The 26,641-nt window shown below is 45.7% G+C and overlaps 1 protein-coding gene across 5 annotated transcripts in view; it reads left to right on the top strand.

The window, feature by feature from the left end:
• The window catches only part of SUPT3H (SPT3 homolog, SAGA and STAGA complex component), a 2,245,889-nt gene that overhangs the window by 1,548,561 nt on the left and 670,687 nt on the right, over positions 1-26,641 (top strand). For all 5 annotated transcript variants that reach the window (XM_085610529.1, XM_085610533.1, XM_085610532.1 and 2 more), the window contains one exon: positions 22,888-22,963. In XM_085610529.1, coding sequence (XP_085466655.1) covers positions 22,888-22,963 — 76 coding nt within the window. The remainder of the gene's footprint in view (positions 1-22,887; positions 22,964-26,641) is intronic.

The raw sequence follows: 26,641 nt of genomic DNA, 5'->3' as shown, positions 1-26,641 counted from the left end.
GACATGGCGACGACAGCCGCACCCTTTGACGCAGATAATCATTCTCCTGTATTACAGAAACTACAGAGACTCGTGATAGTCTTGCAAAGGAACATTTGCCCTCCACAACTGATGCTGCACTACAGATTTTGGTAGTTGGCTGGCTACCTCGAGTCGGTGACCTGGTGCGTGAGAAGGTGGAGAGGAAGAAGGAGTTTGACCCCTCTTATCGTGCACCGGTTCCAGTGCTTGGCGTGCAGGGTACTCGAACAGTCATTTTACCACAACTTCCTGGTCGCAAGGATAACAGGTACATCTCCATTGACAATGTCAAACTACAACGAATGGCCGATTCTTCATAGTATAACTCCAGCAGTTTCCTGCACAGCAATGATAAGGAATTCTGTCTTGGCCTCGTCAAACACCATCAGGCCTGAGGTGGCCATAGAGTTGCACACTGTTACTAATCCATTACTGAACCCTCCGGCTTGCAGTCCTTATGAAGATTCTGAGTATGCGTACCCCTCAGATGTGTCATTACCTGGCGTCCAAACAAATGCGAACAACCAGTCACGTTTTTAATTTGACACTAACTCCACGACATCGAGTACCCCATCGAAGTTTTCTATTTTTGTCACATGGTTTAAAAAACATTTTTTGATTCCACCTTGGACTTACATCTGGTTGGTCCACATCGCCATATTTCTATTCATGTCGATTGGATTTTTCACAGTTTTTTTCCGACTAATAAATGGACATTACCTTACTGAACGCTCTGCTGTGAAGCTAATTGATGGAACTTTGGCACCACACTCTTCACACATCATGAAGCGAGACCAGACTTTTGTCAACATCACTGCCTGGCCAGTGCTGGATGGAATTGTGTGGGATGCTGTTAAGTTTCAAATTCATGGTCCCACCGAGGTGGTTAATTTCCCAAATGTACTTCGTGTTTCAGTGGGGGATGTTGTGAAACAAAACATACGCTCTGATGATTGGGATGTCCAAGCTGTCGAATCTCTAGTTTCTGATTGGAAATATTATGCTGCATTTGATGCTGAAGACTTGTATTTAAATTCTGCCAATTATGCAGATTTGTTTTGTTACCGGCACTAAGGCCATCATTTCCTGCATAAAGCTAGTATATTTGGAAATGTGGTTAATTATACACAATGGGAACATTGCCCAGCTCCCATTGAAGGCAGCTCAAATACCCTTTTGAAAAAATGTACAAACTTCACTGATTTTAATCGATCCAATCCTGCCTCTTTTTATTTTAAAATGAATTCTAAGTCCAACTCTAAAGTTAAACTCACCCACACTATGTTGCTGTATTCAAAATGCTTTATTGATCAGTTAGCTATAGGTGGCTATGAGCTATGGAAGGATACTGTTGATCTTAAATCTGTGTGGGGTTCTAGACCCTGGCAGGTACTAGGCACGGAAGCTTTACATCGTTCGTGCCTTACCCCAAGCCATATGTTGTTTATGAATAACTCTATTTATCAAACATCCTGTTTTGGATTGGATACTTCGAAACAATTGAGTGCCCCAAAAAGTCCAAATCTGTATGCTTATCATACATGGATTAATCACACAGATATGTCCCTTGTTGAATTGCAGTCATTAATTGCTAATTCGTCATTTAATGTTTCTAGTCTGGACCCCATGGCAAACCAGTACTGATTCATGCCAACATCGTTTTCTGGGTTTGGCCCCTGGCTACACACATGATAGACCGGACCCCCATTTTGAAAACTCCCATTCAGTTGCTACCTATTCAGTAGGAAAATTATGTAAAAATTGGCTGAAACACTCCACCCTAGCGTCAGTTAAACATCATTTGTCCTTACAAACTGACGATATTGATTTGACTGATATTGTTAAATGCCCTGTAGGGGGCAGGTCAAAAAGATATATCTATGCTATTTACAATGAAATTTGGAAACTGTCACAGATTGAAGCAGCTTCACGTTTAAGGGCAATAGACCAAGCAAATTTAGAGAAAGTTCTTGCTGTCGTTGATAATGGCATTAACACTCTATCATCACAAATTTACACATTAGATAATGTTGTTTCATCTGTTTTGGACATTGTACATGATGAAGTATCTGTTTTGTACCATGGTCAAAATCAGTTGCGTTCCATCATGCAGTTTGCTTGGACTTTACAAACATTGAAGGCTAGGAAAGTCCCATGGGACTACATGAACACTTCATCCTTGTTTATAACTTTTAATTTAACAGAAAGGCAACAGTTCATGTCCATGAAGGATGCAACATACTCTATTTTACATATTGAAAAATTAGAACCATTACCATTTTCAGTAGCCAAATCTAATTCTGCTGTATGGCTCATCCATGGGTTTATAACTCTTCCATTTTCCTTGTTTAAATTTAGTTTGTGTATGAAACATTATGCACTAGGAAGATATTAACCCCTAGGTAGTGCTTTTCTCCATGAAGTATGGTCTTTGCCATTCACATACAGATGTCTGAGGGATGACAAAGAGGTTTACTTGACTGGGGAAGATTGTTATTCCACACCTGATCACTCACTTGTGTGTAAGAATATACAATTGCAGGGCGCCTGTAATCTACAGGCACTGAATTTGGCTTGCATTTTAAAGGGTAATCCAGTGCCAGCTATCACACCAACTTTCATATTGCTTGCTAACGGTAGGTATTTACTTTTAAATAATGAAGCTTGCTGCGGTATGCTGGCTGGGATCCCTTACATTGTGACTGTCTCACAGCATATAGTTTGCTGTAAAAATGTGCTTTTCCGCCCCCACATGGGAGGCTCGACATCTCGATTTGGCCTTCTATTCCGACTTTGATGGCAGAGTTCAACAAGTTGAGCAGAATAAGAGCACTATTGTCCCAAAAAGAAGTAGCTCTTACTTCTTCCCGAGAAACATTTTTCCTTCACGTGGCTTACACCCGTACAGAGGTGCAGGCGCTTTTAAATACTGATCTCCCACTTCATTTCGGCGCCTTGATTCACACTATTTTCAGTGCCTCTACTACAACAGGCTTGGCCAATTTTTTTAAACTTGTGGGCTCCGGCCTTGTAACCTCATTCCAAACTATATTTGGTGTGATACCGGCATTTTTACATTCTATTTTTTCCAGCATCTTTGGCGGTTTCCCACTAATTCTCGCCTTGGTTGCTAGTGTGCTGCTGTTGATTTGCTTGCTCTGGAATGACTGCACTGTCTGTGTCACAAGACAGCCGACCATGACTGATACAGCTTTGTAGCCGTATGCTTGAATACTATGGAACGCTACCACTAGCCACTCTAAGCCTGTCTTATGGATTGTCTTTTCGATTCTCATATTTCACTTGCGTCCAACCTGTGTTCCATTGCCTGGATTGCTCCTTTGAATGGTCACTAGATCTCTGCCTCTCCAATACGGTGTCTCCTGCCCTAGATTATGTCCCTTAGTGGCACATGAGCTGGACTGTTCTGGTGTTGGGATTATGGCCTACGCGGCTGAACACAGAGTTTTTGCTCAGTGGGATGTCTGTGTGGCTGCACATGACTTCTTGGAACGAAGTTATCTTGAAGAACACGCAAGTTGTCCTCTGATGGTGCTAGAGGCTCCGGTTATCCTAGAACATGTATGTTCATTTACTTTACTCGATTGGATGGTGAATCTCTTTTCTGACAATAACAATGACTTCCTCTTGGAGGCTGTTGCAACATATTGTGCATATACACTGATGGATTAAATTGGCAGCCTTCCATCCTCAGTTGCCTATTTTTAATGAGTTTTTTTTATCCCTGGCTGGTTGAGCTACCCCTCCCCCCAGTTTCATATTTTTTCCTTCCATTTTTTCTTTTCTTTTGATTTTTTTTCCCCCTACTTTAAAATTGACCCATTTGACATGGATGAACTTATTTCTTGCTCATTCGAACTTGAACTCTGCGTTCCTATTGAGTCCTTTGTTCGTTGGCCCGATCAGGGGAGGGTGTAGTGAGGATATGATATAGCCTGCAGACATTGCTATGTTAGCATAAGTGAACTAGATGCTTAAACACCATCTTGCCGCTTTTGCACACGACACTTCATGCTTCTGTTCTCATAAATAAAACTGCTTGCTTTTCTTCACATGGGAACGGTCTGTTGTTCACAAGTACAGGCTTACACTGCGACCTCAGTCTGCATAGAGTGTTCAAGGTCGAATAACAATGTATGCTGTTAATTCATGTTGATCAGTCCCACTCACTTAGACATAACATGAACGCAGCTGCAAATAACTGGAACTCGGGTGCTTTTAATATTGCATTGCATGCATGAAGGGAGCCCTTGGAGAAAACCTTTCTATCTACAGAGAGCAGTGCTTGTCCTGGGTTGTGATTCACTTCATTTGATCTTGGCGGTATGGGGTTCCCCGTTTAAACCTAGAGATCTTATATTATTATTAAAACTAGCTCCTAACCTGGGGAGGGTGGTACACGGCGTTATAGTCCTGGTTCCACTATCATTATAATATGATTTCTCATTTTGTGTTTTATGGAATTTTAACAATGTATTATTTGTATGCATCTTTTTACTAGTATTGGCGAAAGTACTGCATCTTAGAGCACGTAGTTAAAATAAACATTTTAAACTATATTTTGTCTCTGATTACTCACGTTGTGGATTGGTATAAGTGTTAAACCGAAAGAGTGTTCTGATTCTCACTATTCCTGAGAGTTCACTAAGTCGCTTCTTCTGGGTTGTCTAATCATTGATAGCTTTGCTGTAGCACGGAGCACGAATGAGGCACTGATGCTAGTCGGATTGGGGTTCTGGGCACTGAGGTGGGTTTTTGGTACACCATAATACACCGAGGTCCTGGTTTCCTGCGCATAGTTCTGTGCATGAGCAGAATCCCTGCAACAACCTGTAGGGCAGTATCCACCAACGTCTGAGTTTTCACATCCTATCAGGCTCTGGGACTCAATGCGATTATTTCCAGTATGTCAACATGGTGAATATTCCAGGTTGAGAGCTTGGGAGTGTTAATATTATCCTGGGGGGGATCAGGAACGTTGACATCTGCTAATTTTTTTGATCAAGTCTCCCCTTATGTAGATGGTGTGCTGCAGTTATGTTAGGGCTACACAAGTCTCCTTGAAACCAGGTTTCACCCAATGTACTAAGAGGCATCTACGATGAGTGGCCGATACAGAAATGTTGAGCAGCAGTTCAAATAAGGGGCTCAGAGAAGAGGGGGCGGGGTAGTTAATATGTGTAATGCTCAGCCAGGCCTGAACTACCTGTGCCAGTTCAGTCAGTTGTCTCACTCCACCAGTACAGCTGTGTGGTTTCTGTAGGGCCTCGGGCATCTTGAGTCCCAGTCTTCCCCTCTGCAAAGCTGTGGCTTTCATATGCAACATCATTCTCTGATGCGGCAAATGCAGCTGTGCAAGACCTACTGGTCGAGCAGGCAGCCCAGCTGCCATAGCAGCGAAGGGGTCTTACTCCAAGCCGTGTCCCAGCCACAACGTCAGTGCTGCTATAGATCCAGGTCCGCCTCATCACAGGGCCCAGGTGGAAAGGTGGGCTCACACGGTAATTCCAGTGCCCTCAGGGCACATCTATACTGTCTCTCCCCCGGGGTCTGGACTTCGTCATCTTTGACCACTGGGTCTCCACTCACCTAGGCTAGTCACCACAGTCCAATGAGACAGGAACGGCTCAAACTCAGGCCAATGGGAGTCCCCCATCAAGGGCTCCGATTGACCTTGATTTGATCCGTTCCTGTCACAGGCACTAGGCCCAGCCACACAAGTAGTGTAGCTTTTTTACTAGCACACGGTAACGCTAGGTAGTAGGAATTTTGTGGATTCCAAAAGTTTCCTTCATAGAAATGCAAGGAAAATGTGTGATTTCAGGCAAAGTTTAAGATTTGTCTGGCATTGTGGGTAAGATCCACACACTCTGGACTCTCCCAGGTGTCTAGTTTTCAACAATGTGCAAGTTTGCTAGGTTTCCTTACGTGCCACCCGAGCTAGGGCCCAAAATCCACAGCTACCCACTTTACAAAAAAGGATCCGTTTTGAGTGGATAAATGTGATGTATCCATGTTGCGTTTTTGGGCTGTTTCCTGTCACAGGTACTAGGCCTACAGAGACAAGCGAGGTACCATTTTTATCAGGAAACTTAGGGAAAAGCTGGGTGGAAGGACATTTGTGGCTCGCCACAAATTCCAGAACTTTCCATCACAGAAATGTGAGGAAAATATGCGTTTTTTAGTAAAAGATTGAGATTTGCAAGGGATTCTGGGTGAAAAACAAACCTGGTGAAAGCCATGCAACTCAACCCCACCCTGGATTCCCTCTAGGTGTTTAGTTTTCAAAAATATATATAGGTTTGCTAGGTTTCCCTAGGTGCTAGATGAGCTAGTTCCTAAAATCCACAGCTACCGACTTTGCAAAAAAAAGGGGCAATTTTGAGTGGAGAATGTGATTTATCCATGTTGCGTTTTGGGCTGTTTCCTGTCGCGGGTACTAGGCCTACCCACACAGGTAAGGTACCATTTTTATCAGGAGACTTAGGGGAATGCTGGGTAGAATGATATTTGCTGCTTCCCACAAATTCCAGAACTTTCCAACACAGGAATGTGAGGAAAATCTGTTTTGTTAGTCAAATGTTTAGATTTGAAAGGGATTCTGGTTAAAAAAAAACTTGGTGAAAGTCATGCAAGTCACCCCACCATAGATTCCCCTAGGTGTTTAGTTAAAAAAAACTATACAGGCATGCTAGGTTCCTAGGTGCTAGCTGAGCTAGGGCCTAAGACAAAAAAAAAGGTCAGTTTTGAGAGGAAAAATGTGATGTATCCATGTCGCGTTTTAAGCCGTTTCCTGTCATGGGCACTAGGCCTAACCACACAAGTAAGGTATCATTTTTATCAGAAGACGTGTGGGAGCATAGAATAGTAGAACATTTGTTATTACCAATTGGATTTCGCTGCATTTGTGCCTTCCAAATGTAAGTCAGTGTGTAAGAAAGAAGATATTTTGAAAAATACCCTCTAAATCATGTCACCAACAAATTCAGGGATGTACAAATAACCACTGCCCCTAAACTTCATTTCTTGTGCTCATTTTAGATATACTTTGGTTTGTTTGATACCCATTTTCACTCTTCACATTTCACCACCATGTAAATTGGTCTGTACTCGTTACACAATGAAAAATCATTGTACGATGAAGCTCAGTTGTTGGTTATGGGTACCTTGGGTTCTTGGAAAACCTAAAAACCATTAATAACCCCATGACCAGAAGGGCCTAGTGGATGTAATGGTATATATATTTCTTTTGTAAATCTGCCATCATGACAAAAAGTTACAGATGAAAAAGTTGTCACAAGTGGCCGTGTTTTCCTACTGACTTTCAATAGTTCTTTATTTCAACAGTTAATTTCTTTGGGAAACCCTTGAGGGATCTACACATAATACCTAGCCCTAGGGCTAATCCAACAGGTGCAGTCACCCACTCATGAGGCCAGTCACACGTTGGATGGTGTTTTTTCCTCAGCCCACGGGCTTACAGTGAAAGAAATCCTCCCTCTGTCATGGTCTGACCACTCACTTATTAAGTTTAGTCTTCCATGCATTATGGTCGGACAGGCTAGCATTATTAAGCCACCTGTGTCTACCTGTAAAGCATGGAATAAAGCGGACAAATCAATTCTTCGTACCCACTTGGAAGCCTCATGTGCTCAATTTCAGGGCCATGTGGATTCAGCTGTCACCAATTACACTAATTGGATTTCTGAGGCAGTTAACGCCTCGGTACCCACAAAAATAATGTCCGGAAATAGGACTACTCCATCTGCCCCCTGGTTTTCTGAATCACTTCGGAAGGAAAAACCGAACTGTCGCCGAATGGAACGGCTTTGGCGAACAAACTATTGTGAGTTGGGAAAGCAAACATATAAGACAGCCTTATTGGATTATAAAAAACTTCTTATACTAGAAAAGAAAAATTATTTCAATCAACAGATTGAGTCAGCTAATAATTCCCCTAAGGAACTATTTTCAGTTACCAATAAACTTGCTATGCCCAATAACACAGGAAAGAAGGTTAATCAAAAATTTGCAATGACATTGCTTCAACATTTAAATCCAAGGTTCTGGATATTTTCTAAGTCTTTAAGGATGGATCTGGCCCTTGTTTTTCACCCCAAATGCGTGGTCCAGACCTTAGTAATTGTACTTTGTTTAATTTCTCTCCGGTCTCTGCAGAAGCAGTAGGAAAGCATATAAATGAAGCTAGGTCAGGATCTCCTTTGGACCCATGCCCCCCAGCACTTCTCAAAGGATTAGTAGATTTGGTGAGCCCTGGGCTTGCGGAACTTAATATTCGATTCTGGCATCTTTCCCACTAGTTGGAAGGAAACATCCACCCTGCCCTTATTAAAAAAAGCCTACGTTAGATGCCACCAACCCCATCAACTATCGACCTATCGCCAGACTATCTATGCCAGCTAATATGGTGGACAAAATTATAAATATTCAACTGTGTCAATTTATCAATGAGAATAGCCTGCTGGATCATTCCCAGTTCGGTTATCGTAAGGAACACAGTACGGAAACAGCGCTTATTAAAGCGACCGAAGAGATCAGAGCGGTGATGGATGGAGGAGGCACAGCTGCTCTTGTGCTCCTCGATCTGTCTGCCGCTTTTGATACGGTTGATCACATCCTTTTGCAACATCGGTTGGAGAAGCTGGGAGTGGGTGAAGCGGCCCTGGCGCTGCAGTCCTCCTTTTAAAGGATCGGAGATCTACGGTGTCTATTGACGGTTTCAACTCAGCTTCTTACGTTTTGCCTTGTGGGGTCCCTCAGGGCAGTTCGTTGAGCCCCTCTTTGTTTAACATCTATGTCTCCAAACTGGCCCCATTGATCCGGGAATTCGGATTTAGTTTGACGTCATACGCCGATGACACCCAGATTGTGGTAGCTGCATATAAACATCAAATCTCCCCTTTTCGGCACTTTCAAAGCTGCACGAGTACTATTAACAAATGGATGATTACACATTGCCTCAAACTTAATTCCGATAAAATAGAAGTCTTGATTTTTGGCAACATGCAGCCAACCTGGAGCAATATGTGTTGGCCGGCGGAGATATGCATACCACCCAAACCAGCGGCGAAAGTAAAGGATCTGGGTGTACTGATTGACAATAGATTAACACTCTGTCCAATGCCGTGGTCTCTGCATCATATTTTCTTATCAAGAAAATAAGGAAGAAATTTCCGTATATCCCGGTGGATACTAGGAAAACAGTAGTCACTTCTCTTATTCAATCTAAACTAGACTAATGCAATGGGCTATACCTGAATGCCCAGAAGCAGTGCCTAAAGAAGCTTCAGATGATTCAAAATTCTGCGGCACGTCTATTGCTCAATATTCCCAGGCATATAACGGTATCTAACGAAATCCGCAATTTGCACTGGCTCCCTGTACTTCAGCACATCAATTTCAAGGCACTGTGTCTTGTCTACAAAGCCTTGAATCATACAGGCCCCTGTTTTCTTCAGAATCTTTTTGTATGGTACCAACTGACCAGACTTCTTCGGTCGATGGGGGCAAGACTGCTGTTGGTGCCTAGAATTCATACTGCACATTGGGGTGGCCGCAGTTTCCATTACGGTACATCTAAACTCTGGAACTCTCTTCCACCAGAACTTAGGAATGCCAGTTCCTTAACTGGCTTTAGAAATTTTTTTAAAACTTGGCTTTTTCAGTGTTAAGCGCAGAGCTTGCTGATTGGAGTCCCCGGCGCCAAGACACCCGTGGGTATTTGTGCGCTTTTATAAATCTCATTACCATAACATAACCTCTTTCAGAATTTGGAATTTTATCTAGGTTTCAGAAGCATATAGCTTTCCTGGATCACCCAAGGGTTTCATACTGGTTTTCACCACAAACTGGGAATTGGTTGAGATCACAAAAAATAAGAATGATGGGCTACCTCTTTGCAAAATGCTAAAACTATGGTAAAAAATAAGTTCTTTATTCTGCTCTACACGTTCCTAAACTCTGGGAAGATGGGAACTTTAGCACAGCAAACTGTTCGTTGATGACATTATCTGAAAGAAACACGTTATTTATAGATTCCTTACCTTAGAATTACCCCCAGGCATCAGACTGGATCTGGAAAGTTTTTTCAACAGCAGTACCTCTGCGCGTCGGAAGGTGGCATCGGTCGGCTCCGCGTCCGTCGTCGTGGTCGCCGGGATGACGTTGCGGCAGTTACTTAGACACCACCCTCCCGCTCTGATGTCAGTTCTTCCTTTTTCCGCGCCAGCCAGCGCAGATCCAGGTAGAGCGATACGTCAGTAATTTTTTGACTAACTTTTTCTCGACATTTGTCAACGTCTTTTTTCGAGTCTCTGACTCTGAACAGGTGCACGAGCAATGCCTGGTTTTAAGGCCTGCGGTTCCTGTAACCGATTGATGTCGGTGACGGATTCGCACCGCGTGTGCCTCTTTTGCTTGGAGAGCGACTACGACCCCAAGTCATGCTCTGACTGTCAGTTGTTGACGCCGAAGGCTTTGCGGGAGCAGTCCCGAAAGCTGCTTGAACGACGGCAGTCGGCTCAACGCCATTCGAGGTCCCGGTCGAGAGGGAGGTCGAGGGACCGGTTGCGGAGCCACCATCAGTCTGGCTCGAAGTCATCGAAGTCTTCGCATTCGGGTCAAGTAAGTCGAAGCATAAAAAGAAGTTGAAGAAGCATCGTCACTCTTTGCCTTCTCCTCGTCGGTCGACCAACTCGACGAGGCGCGCGGGTGGTGCCACTCCCGCGGCCTGAAGGGTCGACTCCGAGCTTCCCTCCCTTTCTGGGACCCGGAGCGACCCCCACCCAGCTTCGTACGTTCTACAAGGCGATGCATGCCATCTTTGGGCGGACCGACCCCGCCGGTGCGCCTTCGGGCTCCGCAGACTCGGTTGGGGGGCCTAGGTCTTCTCTGCTGGCGGCTCCAGTGCCGCTGGCCCCCCTTGGATCCAGGCCTGGATCCGGATCGGTGCCGGTTGACCTTAATACACCTCCATCGGCGCCGCTTCCAACAGCACCATTACCATGCCTGATGCCGGTTGGCTCCTGGCCGGTGTCGACCCCGGCCTCCTTCCCGCCGAATCCAGCGCCAGGTGGGGTTTTCTTGCCCCTGTTCACTCCCGGGACCCCTTTCCTACCACAGTGCACCCAGAGGAAGATGAGGAGGACTGGCAGGGGTCGGGTGACCCTATAACTGACCAGCTGAGCAGGACTGGAGAGAGGAACTGGGGGATGCCAGTGGTCTTGATACTTCACCTGACCTTGGCTTGTTCTCTCCTACTACCGTGGCTACGGAGGAGGGAGTGTCTTACGCTGTGGTGTTGCGTAGGGCAGCCGAGGCTCTCAACTTCGAGCATCCTACGGTGGCGGTCAGGACTAACCTCCTGAAGGTGGTGCTCCAACCGGCAGCAAGCTCTTTGGAGCCTCTGCTTCCGTTTAATTAGGCCCTCACCGACGTCCTTTTGGGCACCTGGTCCAAGCCCAACACGGGGGCGCCCGTGGACAGGATGATCACCTGACACCACCGCCCGGCTCTGGGCGACCCTACTTTCCTCTCCCAACACCCCACCCCGGAGAGCTTGGTGGTCCCAGCCTCCACCTCCAAAACCTCCTTCCCTACCGCTCCACTGGAAAGGGTATCCAAGAAGCTGGACCATCTTGGGAAGAAAATGTTCTCTTCTGTAAGCTTAGGACTGCGGTCCATAAACACTGCATGTCTCTTGGGCCGTTATTCGCACTCAGTGTGGGATACGGTGGCGCAAGTGCTGCCTCAGTGTCCAGAGGAGGCCCGGGCAGTGCTCTCCCAGGCTGTCACCGCCTGAAGAGATGCAGCAAAGTTTACGATCTGTTGTGGGCTGGACACCGCCGACTCTCTGGGCAGGACCATTTCTAGATGAGGTCCACTGGCTTTTCGGGAGATGTCCAGAACACCTTGATGGACATGCCCTTTGATGGCTGTCGCCTTTTTGGCGACAAAGCAGACAACGCCCTAGAGCACTTCAAGGACTCACGGGCTGCAGCCAAGTCCTTGGACGTCTCCTCCTGCCCGGCGCAGTCTGCTTTTCGCCCCTTTCGAGGCTACAAAAGGGGTGCCCCGCTACGTCCCACCCAGGGCCACAGGCCGCAGCAAGTTACCCAACCTTCGCACGCAGGTGAGCTGCGACCACTGCCATCACTTTCGTGAACTGATAAGGCCAAAGGGGAGCACGGTTAACTGAAAGTGCTGCCCAGAGTGCTGAAGAAGATCAGGTGCGACCGGGCCCAAGTCATTCTTGTGGCTCCGGATTGGGCACGAAGAGTCTGGTATCCCGAGCTGCTCAACATGGTCATCGATCCTCCAATCAGACTGCCTCTAAGGGGACGGTCCTCTACCCGAACCTGTCCAGTCTTCACCTCCTTGTGTGGAGATTGAGCGGCAGCAGTTGACGTCTTTCGACCTGCCTCCCGAAGTCTGTGACGTAATCTTGGCAGCCAGGAGTCCCTCCACAAAAGTGGAGAGAGCCTTGGTTAGATCTATTCGCCACCGAAAAGAGAACGTGCAATGTCAACAGTTCTGCGTGTTGGAATTTTCAAGGCGGCACTCGCTCGGCGATGCTTTTCGTCACAAGTGGAGTTGCAGTCTATTGTGTACGTTAACCGTTTCTTGAAAGGCCTAACGCATCTCTTTCGTCCAATTCCTTTCGTTATGCCTCAGTGGGACTTGAATAATGAACTGACTTACTTAATGTGCGCTCCCTTTGAACCGCTTCATAACTGTCCTTTACGTCTCCTAACCCTTAAGAGACGTGCTTTCTGGTAGCCATCACTTCTGCTAGAAGGGTGAGTGAGTTTCAGGCTCTTTCCTCAAAACCACCTTTCTTATCTGTTCATCTGGCCAAGGTGGTTCTCCGGACCTGTCCGTCCTTTCTTACTGCCTTCCACATCGGGCAGACTATTACTTTGCCCACCTTCTTTCCGTCTCCACATCCTTTAAAGGAAGAAGAGAGGCTCCACTGTCTGGACCCAAAACATGCGCTCTCCTTATGTGACTGGCTCCTGATTGCTCAGGCGTCTAGGAAACCACCCCCCACACCGACGCTTGCAGAGATCAACCGCTGGAGTTGCCTGCGGAGCACCGAACTCCCGGCTAGAATGGCAGAGCATGAGCAACTTAAGCTCCTATACTTAGCACATCGTTTCTGATGTGGACACGGTCCCCTGTGCCTCTAGCGGTCTACGGACCTTATGCCTAATCAGCAACCGGAGCACATAGGAGGTCGGAGCACCTCCAGGGAACGAGCGGAGAGTCTTGACGCCGCCGTAGAAGGCGGAGGAGCGTCGGAAGACACAGCGGTTTCCTGGTTTCATCACGCAGATAGCAGGAATCGGAGCTCGAGTTTGCCAGATCGAGTGAGGAGGTGCGCGGCAGGCGAGAGAACCTCCGCCACAAACCCCCCCCCCCGTCCACTTTGGTGCATTCAGCGCGTTATGAACATCCCCTACCTCCCTCGTATCCCGCATGAAGCATGGAGCGGATGACTTTGAGCCCATTTGATGTGAAGATTGCAGGAGAGGGAAATTCCTTTGTTTACATTTTCAAAGCACACAAAATGGCCACAAAAGGTCCTCATAGAAAAAGGACTGCCTTCACTATTACTCCTCAACAGCAATAGAAAGAGGACCTTCATGCTAGCTAACAAATTACGCAAAATGGCCACAGCTAATTAACATAGAAAAAGGACTACTTCCCTTGAGACACTTCCACAGAAATAGAAAGAGAATTCTATTGCCTTCACTTTAACTCCTCAACAGCAATAGAAAGAGGACCTTCATGCTAGCTAACAAATAACGCAAAATGGCCACAGCTAATTAACATAGAAAAAGGACTACTTCCATTGAGACACTTCCACAGAAATAGAAAGAGGACTCTTTTGCCTTCTCTACAGATAACACATATTGGTCGCAACAGATTACATAGTACGAGAACTCCTCCCTGGTTATTCCTTAAGCGGAACCAGAAAAAGACCTGCTAGCCCCTCTCCTATCAGTTAACAAATTAGCAATCGTGGCCTAACTTATCCTCCACACTTTATTGTCTCTCTCTCCCCTTATAGGGCAGAAACTCTCTCAAATGTGTCACTCTCTTCCCCTTTAGGACAACTTATTACTCTGCCATCCCCCGGTCCGCCTTTCCCCTGTGGCACCGACATTATGGAACGCTCCGGTAACTTCACCTATTCCATCACCTACCCCCCTAACCTTTCAAAAAAAGCAGCGAAAAGCTTCAAACACAACCTATTAAAAGCTCATCCTGAAACCCCTATAACTGACCCCTACTTCTCAATGAACAAAGGGCTCATTAAGAACGATATCATCCTTTACACTAAAAGAAGAGCTCAATGGATAAAGGCCTTTCTCGCTCGCTTCAGGGTCTCGCGCATGAAGAAAACCGCGCACGGATTCACAATATCCATCCTTCCCTCCCTATTCTTTAACGCGGTAGCCACCATCAATATCTATCATAATGGTATCATCCTCATCCAATCATCCGACCATAACCTCAACTTGATTGATCACATTTTCCCTCTCATCAAGGAGAGAGTCACTCTCACGCTCCTCTCCTCTCCTTCCAATCGCTCCAATCATGTCAGCTCCCATCTGGATCCCGAGGTTAGCTAGAATGCCCTCCTGTCCCCATCTGCTCCTACTTTAACTTTAGATCCCCACGAATTCCCATCTAACAACACACTCCTACTTTTAACCACCTCACACCTCATCCCCACTGACCCTCTCACCACCCCTCAGCTCCCTACAACACCTCCCCCACCCTTCCACCTCACCCTCACACCCAATACCTTTCATCAGCCCGTCATCCCCTCCTACTCCCTCACAGACCCCGGCAGCAACATAGCTCAAACCCCTCTCCTTGCTCTATCTCTCCCACCCTCCCACCTATCCTCTACTCCCAGCCCCTTCCATCTGCACGTCAGCCCCACCTTTACCCCGACTGGTCCGGGCCTTAATGTCTCTCACTCCCCCCTCACATCGCAACTCCTCCCCCACTCACCATCACCCCCAACACCTCCCTTCAGTCCGTCAGCCCTACCTACACCCTCACAGACTCCGGCACTACCATATCTCAAACCCCTCAGCTTAAGCTATCTCTCCTACCCTCCCCCCTCTCCGATACTCCCAGCACTCTCCTTCTGCACGTCAGCCCCACCTTTACCCCTACTGATCAGTGCTTAACCGTCCCTCACGCCCCTCCTCTTAAGACTTCCTTACTCTCACCCTCTGCTGACACCCACTCAGAACTATCTGCATTGTCCCCAACCTCAACCCCCCCTTACAGAACATTGATGAGGCCACTACCCCGCATACCGCCATGGCACACCCTTCCAATAAGGAAACTATCACACCTGTCCTGAATCTGGACAAATTATTCTCAGCCCTCCAACAAATCAATTCAGACATCCGTACACTGCACGACCTTATTGTACAACAATCTAGACCCTCTCGCTATACACAGGAACTCAGTTCATCCACACCCCCCAAGACCGTAAGCCGCTCCCACCATCGTTGTGCAAGCTCCCAGGCGAGGGGGCTTCCAAGCTGGAGCACTATCCCGTACCCGAATGACATCTCACGCCCAATCAGGCTGTTAAACCATCTATCTGACTCAGAATTAAGAACGCTCCTTCACTCTTACGAGTTACCGCACCCTACACATAACGCTGGACCTCCAGCTATTGCACACACAGACTCCCGAATACATTCTATACCTACCAACTCATACAGACCCACCAGACACAACCCTAGAGGTATTGTTGAAAATAACCTTACTAGAATACCCCTCACAACCGAACCATCCATAGCATCCATCAAGCAGTATCTAAGCTGTATCCTGCTGAACTGCAGATCCGCTTCTAGACACGCAGCTGATATAGCTGACCTACTTATTTCTAACGAGCCAGACATTCTGATCCTGACGGAAACCTGGTTAAAGGAAACGTCTACCCCCATCATGGACATCCTGCTACCCCTTAACTATGACATCACCAGACTAGACAGAGCTGACAGACCAGGAGGTGGGTTAGCCTGCATTCACCAGATCAGCCTTACAGTGTCCAACTCTAATGCCCCTACGATACCCTCTTGCGAATATCTTTGCTTAAACATAGCCAACAACAACAAGCAAATATGCTCTCTACACGCTTTCTACCACCCGCCCGGAGACAATCCAACATTCACAGAACACCTCATGGACATTCTAGCGTCAAGTGACAACCAACAAAATAAGCAAATCTTCTTGGGGGACTTCAATCTGCACTGGGATGTCTTGAACGACCCAGGGGATGTCTTGAACGACCCAGGGGTAAACAGCCTCAAAGCTTTCCTCGCTGACCTCAATCTTAACCAAATATGTAACAGCCCGACACACGACAAAGGTGCTACTCTCGACCTAATAATTTCCAAAGCTGACGCCACTCAGCTTGTCTCGATTCTCCCCTGTGACTGGTCTGACCATCATGTCATTTATTTCCAAATCTTGGAAACGATAAAACGACGCCCAACACAACCCTTGAGAACTAAGACCTGGAAGAGAAACCTGAAAAACGTCGGCTCTGACCTTATGGCATCAGTTAATTCTAACCCTCTCTACCCCCCCGAAGACTTCAAGGATGTTCAGGAGCTGACCAGTCACACTACTTCCACTCCATGAATAACTTATTTGACAAAATTGCCCCGCCTCAACTGAAAAGTACTTCCACAAAAGAATCAAAACCTTGGTACGATGGGAGACTAAATGATGACAGACTCTCTCTCAGAATATTGGGACGTCGTTGGAGAGCTGACCCCTCTATTGATCACCTCAAGCTTCTCAGATTCTCCAGAAACGCTTACTTTAGGAAGATCAGAAAAACTAAAACCGTCTTCTTCAGGTCACAACTAGACGGTGCCAAGAACCGCCCCAAAAAATTATTCGATCTTATCAAAGCTCAGACCAAAAACCATCCCAGTCTCCCTAACACGATCCCTCCTGCTATTCCCAATTGTGACGAATTTGCCGCCTTCTTCGAGACCAAGACGGAATCCATTAAATCTGACCTACGAAAAGACCTCTTAGACATCTCAGACCGGAAAAAGATCCCATCTCTGCCCCAGGCAGAGGCTCAAGAAAATGACCTCCCAAAATTTAAACTAAAAAACAACGCAACTTGGTCCCACTTTAACACTTACAGTGAAGATCACATGTTAAAGACGTTAACCTCTCTGAAACCCTCCAATCATTTCATCGACCCGCTCCCAGCTAATTACCTAAAAGACTTCATTCCCCTAGTTCTACCCTTCTGGACTAAGATCATTAATATGTCCCTTCTTCAAGGATCCATCCCAGACAGCCTGAAAACAGGTCAGGTCTCACCGATCCTTAAGAAACCTACAGCTGACCCCTCGGACCCAAACAACTATCACCCGATTTCCAACATTCCAATGCTTGCTAAACTCCTGGAAAAATGCATTAACTCACAGCTGAACAGCCACATTGAAACTGGTTAAGTAGGTTGAATTGAACAATCAGGCTTCCGAGCAGATCATAGCACTGAATCTGCTATGACACATATTCTGGACGACGCGCTAAAAATCCAAGACCAAAACGAAGCCTGTTTACTAATTCTACTCGATCTATCCTCAGCCTTTGACACCGTCAAACACGACAACCTGCTCATACTCCTGAAAAACAGAATGGGAATCTCTGGCTCTGTTCTTGACTGGTTCACTTCTTTCCTGCAAAATAGATCCCAAAGCTTCAAGGTCAACCAAACCCAGTCCAACCCCATGCCAGTCACGTTAGGAGTTCCTCAAGGCTACTCTCTCTCTCCCACCCTTTTCAACCTCTTTATGGAAGCACTCACTGATCTTCTCAGCCTCGCCAAAATTCACTTCCACATGTACGCTGACGATACCCAAATCTACATCAAGATTCATTCTCTTGATGACATCAAATCACTCAACTCCACGCTACAAAAAACCCAAACTTGGCTGGCCGAAAACCATTTGAAACTAAACTCTCTCAAAACTGAATTCCTCTTAATCGCTCCCCCCAACAAAACTCCAATTATACTGGACTGAATGAAACACCTAACAGCTCTTAATGGACATCCTCTAGTCGTGGACTCAGCGAAATCGCTGGGGGTCACGCTTAACAGTAACCTAAAGATGCAGAAACATATCAGCACCGCCACAAAAGGAGCTAACTTCCATCTGAAGACTCTTCGAAAACTTAAACCCTTTCTACCGGCCCAAGATTTCAAACTAGCGGTTCAAGCCCTAGTAATCCCTCGTGTGGAATATGGGGCGGTTACCTTATGCGGCCTCCCGAGGGCATCGACAGCCCCGCTAAGAGCCACGATCAACTCTGCTGCGAGACTCATCACGGGCTCAAAGAGAAACTCCCACATTTCACCAGACCTGAGAGCACTCAACTGGCTTCCGTTTGAGGCCAGAATACATCTTGTATGACACACAAGGCCCTCCACCACAATGCCCCCGACTACCTAGCTCAGAAATCGGTGCTCTCATCTGGCAGCAGAGCCTCCAGGAGTGCCAAGACTCTTCTTCTTAAACCACAAAAATTTGCCCAAAAAAAAAACCTATAACCAAACCTTTTCTGGTATGGCTCCTAGGATCTGGAATGCCTTACCCATTGAAACAAGAATGAACCCCTCCTCTGCCGCATTCAAAAAAGAAATGAAAGCGATCCTCATGGCTAAATTCACATGAACTCTGTAATGGTTTTTCTGTATTTTGTGTCTGCCGTATGCTGTTTTTACTCTCTTCAGTTGTCCTCCTGTTTTAGCTTAATCTTTATGACTTTCAGATCTGTACAACTCTATCACTTAGATCTCGCTATGCTTAGCGCAGGATTTACTCTTATGACTTGTAAAGCGCTCTGTTACTCGCAAGAGTCTTGTTCGCACTATATAAAACGTTCAAAATAAATAAAAATAAATAAAACCTGGATCACACAAAGCAGTTACGGGTGGATGATCAACTTTTTGTTGGCTACGTGGGTGTAAAGAAGGGTCGGGCCGTACACAAACGCACCATTTCTCAACGATGCGTGCTGTCTATTAAGGTATTTTACTCTCTGGCTAAAAAGGAGCCTCCAGACGGGCTACGCGCCCATTCCACCAGGGTGACGGCAGCCACTACTGCCTTAGGAAGGGAGGTGCCTCTAAATGACAACTGTCAGGCAGCCACGTGGGCATCACTGCACACGTTTAAGGAACACTACTGTCTGGACAGCCAAGTCGGAGAGACGCCTTCTTTGGCCGTTCTGTTCTCCATTACTTTCTGGTGTGATCTTGGTTCGGAGACCCACCACCGGGGTTGGTATTGCTGGAGTATCTATTCTAAGGTAAGGCATCTATAACTAACGTGTTTCTTTCGGATGTACTAGTTACTTACCTTCGGTAACGATATATCTGTAAGAAACATTAGTTAGTTATAGATACCTTACTGCCCCACCCATCCTCCCCATTCTGCGAACTGATTTCTAGGATTAAGGACATCCTTTCAGGGCCCTAGTTTTGTGAACCAGGTCAGTGTCATGCATGGCTCTGCATTTCTGGCGCAGAAAGTCGTGTACAGAACTGACGTCAGCGATTGAAGGCAGCGTCTAAGTAGCTGCCGTGACGTCATCCCGGCGACCACGACGCTGACGACGGATGCCTAGGCGACCTACACCACCTTCCGATTCACAGAGGTACTGCTGACGAAAAAACTTTCCAGATCCAGTCTAACGCCTGGGGGTAATTCTACGGTAAGGAATCTATAACTAACTAATGTTTCTTACAGATATATTGTTACCGAAGGTAAGTAACTTGTGCTTTAGGGAAAAGGGCCAGACACTTTTATCTAGAAAACTTTGTTCCTTGTTTCCCAAAAAACTCAAAATGTAGCTATATTTTGCCTATTTTCACGATCCCCTCCAAGGGAATTCACAAACCCTGGGTACGTTTAGTGTTCACTGGATGTTGGAAAAAAATAATACAAATTGGCATGTATACCTTATGTGGAACACAGGGGATGGAGCTCTAAACCGGAACAACCCGAAATAGCCAATAAAGGGCTCAGCAGGGGGAGGCCCAGCAGGTAAGGGGTTAAGCGGCAGCCGTAATGGATGCTGCCTCTCCTTTTTAGGTCTCGGCTGCGAAGGCTGCGCTTGCGCAGTCTCGCTCCGAGATTTAATGACTTGGAGAAGAGGGGCTTGAACCCGCCCCTCTTCTCCCCTGTTCTCCATTGGCTGGCCTCTTGAATGCTGGCCAGCCATTGGAGAAGAGGTCAGTCATTCCTATTAGGCCCCGTCCTTTTCGGATCGGGGGGCGTGTTTTTTGCGAGAAGTCTCAGGGAGGAGACAACAGCAAAACACGCCCCCGAATCCGAAAAGGACGCTGCGTTTCTCCGAGGCATTTCTGCTCTACCTCGGAGAAAGGCGGTGGTGTGCTTGTCTTTTGCTCTGCCTTGTTATCTTATGTAAGTGCGGGGTTATTAAGTGGTTTGCCCAGAATTACAGGATGTTCAGCCGAGGCTACACTCTGTATCGCCAGTTACAAAGTCGACAGCTCTGGCCGTAACGTCACATGCTCTCGCCCCGAGTCACAAGCCCCTGAGATTTTCAGCCGCAAGATTATCACATGGTTGAAAATGCCACAGTGCCACTCTAAATGTGTTAAAACCCAGCAACAAAATAAATGGTCTTTCTTCTATACACATTGCGCCCGGTCCAACTGCCATATGAGGAAAGCAGACACAAAAAGATCAAGACCACCAGCCAGGTTGCTAAAATAAGACACCCCCCCCCATTTTCTTAAACACTGAAATTACATCCGTCAAAGTAAACTCCGTTGGGCCACAGCTCGCACCCCTTATCCACATGTCCTCAGATGCACCACCATGATGAACTTGGCTCCGTAGCTCTACTTGCTAATGCTAACACATCTCCATTAAACACCCCAAAAGTGCGCGTGGGGGAGCGTACAATCCGCTGCCCACTATCATTCAGACTTTAGCTTATTTTGTTTACTACACTCCTACTTACGCCGTGTACTTGGTGAATAACATTTACGGTCTTAGATACAGAAGATACAGGTGAAAATCATAATTGAACAAATAAGTAATTAAATGAATAACGTAAGAGGGTGTAGAAAGGTTACAGAGTCATTTGGGTCAACTTTGAATGTCACTTTCGTGGAATCGTAATCACAAAAGAGAGTGCGCATACAGTTTATCGCTCGCTACGAGTACAAATCTAAGAGCCAGAATAACCTTATCAGTCTCTTACTCCACCCTTCCACGATACTACTTTTATTATACCAGACTAAAATATTTATTGCGTGAATAATCACTAAATGCTGGAGACCTGTAGTTGACCGACAAAGGACAATTACGCTCTTACTCCAACAGGGCTATTAAAGTCAAAGGCTAAGTACTTTGCCTATGCTCGTGAGGGTTTCTGCCATGGGTTAAAACTGGAGAGGTTAGTTCATACCTTTTTCTGACTCCTTTGAATTGACAGTGACCTTCTGCCGCACCCTTTCAAAATACTCTTTAAGAAGTTCTCTCTTAGCACAAAGAGCCAATGCCTCGCAGGATAAACGCAGGAATACTTCGGGAAAGATACACTTCGCCTCCTCTCCTTGACTCGCCCGCTGCGCTCGCTCTGTCTGACAGCACCAACTGCCTCTAGGAAACCCCTTTAGATTCCGGCAGCAAGAAGATTCTGGACCCGTAACGTCACGCACCCAGAATATTCTCACAGCGACGACACAATCCTTCCAGAAACCTCCGGCAAAGCAGAGTACCCGGCCGGTGTCGGTTGTCAAGACAACAATCCGAGCGTGGGGGTGGGGTCGGGAGACCGAGATACTTCCCAAGATGGCGGCTTAGGGTGCTTCTCGCAAGGTTCGGGAAGCTTCGCGGCCATGTTTGAAAGGTACCAATGCTCCGCTTCCGATAAACGTTACAGGTGGCTTAAATTAATAAATAAACAAAAAAAACGTTTTATTGATTTTTTATATATGGCATACATCTTGGCGCAATCGATATAACCTTGATAATCTTCAACATTGCTCGTGTTGATATACATGTTCGTGCCCAAATAAAGATATACTGTGCGTACAACGTGTTCACGTTGAAGATTTAAAAAAGTCGCTAACTTTGACTAGAAGATGATTACAGCACTGCTTACCACTGCTTACCTGTGGCCAAACGGTCAGAGCTGCCGACTTTGGAGCGGGAAATCAGCTTTGTGTCTGTCGGTTCAACAGCCTGTGAATTTGGGCAAATTTAAACTCCCTGTGCCCACCAAAACAAGCATTTACAATGCAACAGTCTCGGCATTGGTAAAGTTAGAGCTATTGGCATTGCTCATGACAATGCCGTTTCTTTAAATGTTTTAAAAACAAAAACATAAACAAACATAATGTCATGAGCAATGCCAATAGCTCTAACTTTACCAATGCCGAGACCATTGCATTGTAAATGCTTGTTAACTTCTGATGTCCATGGGAAACCTGACTATTTTCAAATTGCAGCAGGGTAGGTGTGTCAGCGGGGCAAATTTAACATTTATAGAGACCAGGACTATAAATTCCTAATGTAGTCGAAGAAATCTTTGTCTAGCCACTGTGGTCTACGTTATACTACTTTGATTCTAAAAGAATAATTTTATTGCTTCATTTCCAGCCTAACACAGCTAACTCTAGCTTATTGCTCTTGCTGAACTTTGGAAATGTGTTAATGGTTTTTAACCTGTGCTAAATGTGATTTGGCTAATGAGCAAAATTCTCTTTCTCTTTTGTAGAGAGCTGAGAGACAAACCCGATTGATGGATTCGGCACAATATTCAGAGTTCTGCGAAAGTCGACAGTTAAGCTTTTGTGAGTATGCAACAAAAAGCTCAATTGGTATCAGTGGTGTCTAATGCTTCAATGGTAAAGGCCATGCATGCGTTGTCCAGACAGAGGAGCATCATGTGCTCTTTCATTTTCCTCCTTAAAACAGAAGGTCATTGCTGTATTGTTCACTGACATAAGACTTAAGACAGAAATCCAATGCCAATAACTGCTTCACCGAGATGAAGTTGCCTACGGGATTTGATCACGCGACTGTCTGGAAAAGCTTTGTAAGATAATTGTCAATGTATAGTTTAATAAAGGCTTATATATCTATGGACAGATATGAGTAGTGTTGGGGAATGTAGTCTATATTTCATTGCCATGAACTGGTGCATTTATGTTTATTAATGTCCTCATTCAATAGTCAATGGTACAATTCCTAGTTTGGGGTCAGCTGGTTAGCGAAGCTCAGGGCTCTTCACTGACCTTAAGGATAAAAGCGAGTGGAAAGAAAGAGTCACTTTGAAGACATTAGGTGAATAGTTGGGGTTAATTAAGTGGAATGCCCATCACTACTCCCCTTACATATATTTCCTGCACTTCTAATTCCCTGCTAGGGACTTTGTTTATCCCAACAGCCTTCAAAATTTCTTGTCCGACTTTAACCACTTATTCCTTGATCTCCTCATGTCTTTTCAGGTACTAGCTTGAAAATTACAAGCACACACATTACCCACTCCTCCCTTTTTGCCTTTGTCTACTTCCTTACTCCAAAACGGACTTATCTTCTTCTCCCACTCTCTGTTTTATGAAACTTCTCTGCCCCTTATTTTGTGGCCTTTTTACTTCATACCCATGTTCAATTATGTCGGGCTCTATCTCTCTACTTGCACCTCCCTTTCTTTCTCTTTCTCTTCCTCTCTTCCTCTTTCTCTTCCTCTCTTCCCTCAGACTCCTGAAGTGGTCTGAAAGACCCCTTTTGTTTTCTTCCACTTTTTAGTCCTGGCCAGGAACAGCTAGGCTGTTGCCATATGACAGGTTATCCTCCAAAAACGTGCTGTGAAAGTAGTAATGAGACGGGCTTTGGCTCTGCCACACTTTGGTCTTCTTTTTTTCCAGGGTTTTGTATAGCGCGAACTTGACCCAAAGGTATCAGAGCGCTTTCCATGGGCACCAGTTACGTTACAGACGGACATATTCTTTTGTTAGGTACAAGGAGATTAAGTGATTTGTCCGGAATCACAGGATGTTGAGCGTCCCTGCAGAGACTGAAACCTTGTTCCCCAGCTTTGAGGTCGACTGCTCTAGCCGTTAGGCCACATTCTCTTCTCTACAGACATTTGGTTCGATAGCAGTTTTGAGATTCCTGTTAGAAGTACTTCCATTCTTCTTAACTGCTAAAGCCATTGTTAACGCACCCCATGTGAAATACAATAGGCAGGAGCTTTACTTGGTGTAACCTGTGACAAATACAGTTGGAATGGGTTTTATATTGTGTACTCTCTGACAAATACAGTAAGAAAGGGACTATCGGTGTCCGAACTCTGACAAATACAGTAGGAAGGAGTTTTACATTGTAAACTTCATGACAAACACCATAGGAATTAGGAATGGTCTTTACTTTGTTAAATACTGAGGGACTTTCTTATACACATCTTTCATTCAGAAGGAGCTAGAGGGTTATGGTGTTCATAGCGTGCATTTGTAATTTTATGTTTAGTACTTAGTTGTGTGTTTACAAGTTCTAGCTGGACATTGATTTAGTACGTTTTATGTTCTGTTCTGAGTTTCGATCCTACCCTACTTTGCTGAGTAAGCCGTGTGTTGTTCTACCTCACTATTCTGAGGGACTAGTGCTAAATGGGTGTACACAGTGCGTAGTTTGGGTCCAGTAGTGTGGTGACCCTAGTGCTTCTCCTCAATGCCTTTGTACTTTCAGGCATTTGATTGGGCAACAGTTGTGTTAACCCATATTTATGTTTAAATCTTTTTTGTTGGAGAGGCACCTGGATAGCGTTATACAAAACTCTTTCGACTATAGCAAGGAAATAAGGTAAATCTCTGAGACATAATGAGAAACCTCATGCAGAATTGGAAAAAGTCCCAGCCAAGACTGGAGATGCTACAAAAAGTTATTCTCACACAGGCTTAACATCCATTGTCATCAGTGCCTAATTTGTAAATGAATGAGTGCCGGTGCCCAGATGCCTTTGGCCGATGTAATAAAATGTCAGCATGCCGAATACCAAAGATGAGTAGGCTTCACTTCACCTCAGGCCTCTTTAAGCCACTACCAGGCACTCCCTCCCAATGTATCCTCATTCTTGCAGGTTCCTGCTTTGTGTCTTGGTGCTGGATTTTTCATCTCTATGCCTCAGTCTTTCCGTTTTGTCCATTTTTCCATTCCCTTGCTATTGGTACATGTCTGATGCGGAAAAACACTAAGTGCAGGTCCCCAAAAATAAGTCCCGGTGATCCCCACCAGGAACCACTGGTTCAAATTAAGCACTGATTGTCGGTCAACAACTCGCAAAGAATCAATGAGGAAAAGCATTGATGACCACATATAGCTTAACTGAAAGTCTCTAAACTACCCTCCCAGAAAATGTAATTCTTGGTCTGCCTGTTGCATCAACACTCTATTCCGCCACTGACTGTTCTCTAGGTATCCTCACACAGTCCATTCATAAGCAAAAGAATCAGTCTCAAAACAGGCGTAGATTGTCTGGGAATGCTCTTGCCTAGTTCACTTGAAAGATCAGTTATCTCTTCCTTTGATGTTCAACTCATAATATCACAGTGAAAACCAGTGAGACTTCTTTTCCTCTCGTGTTCAACTGTGTCTGTTGGGCATTAGTATTGTGTTCCTAACTACAGTATGAAGACTCACGTCAAGAATGAAGAACCGGGATTTTAACCCAGCGGCGCAGGGGACACGCCCGAAGTCTTCGGGTTCACCTGTCTTAGAGTACAGAGACACGGGATTCTTCTGTTGACATCAAAGATCAAATTTATTAGCTGCAGCCAGTAACAGAGGTCCTTGAAGTACAACACGGTGTATGTTCTCAGGAGACTGCTCAACATAATAGAGCGGAGTATCGTCTTTTATGCCAAAAACCAAGTTCCTGGCTAGCATCAATTACCCACAAATTTGACCAATCAGAGGATGATATTTACAGAGGCATCACATAACGACAAACCCACTTTCAGTTATCCAACCCATCGCCAATGACAAGGCATAAATCCAGCATTCTTGCTCGAACAGGCCGGACGGGCCCATCATAAAAGACCTCAACCCAAATCAATAATTAGGCCATAAGGCCATAAAAGGAAGGAGCAGAAACAGATGTGAAACAAGATAGAGGGGTGTGTGCGTGTGCCATAGAATCAATAATGTCCTGCTCTTTGATCTCTATCTGGCCAGCTGCTTAACAAGGTACTGGCTCAACAAGTTTAGCCTCGGGCAACAGGGTCAGTTGACTCAGGTCAAACAGGAGTCAACACGAATTCAAGCTAAGGTGTATGCGTCCCTAGAGGCTCGCTTGGCCACAGTCATCCTGTAGTCATTAGCCTATGTGAGGGCAACCACAAAATGGTGGTTATGCACAAAATGGAACCCAAGGCTCAGACTAGATCGTCAAATACACAGTGAATCCATCAGTGTAGCATGACGAAACCGCTTACGCATACCGCACTTGTCAGTCGCGGTTCGCTGATACC

The sequence above is a fragment of the Triturus cristatus genome, chromosome 6 (genome assembly GCF_964204655.1).
Source record: "Triturus cristatus chromosome 6, aTriCri1.1, whole genome shotgun sequence".
In the NCBI taxonomy this organism is placed as follows: Eukaryota; Metazoa; Chordata; class Amphibia; order Caudata; family Salamandridae; genus Triturus; species Triturus cristatus.
Note: the sequence above shows the minus strand (reverse complement) of the source record. Positions and strands in the feature narration are given on the sequence as shown.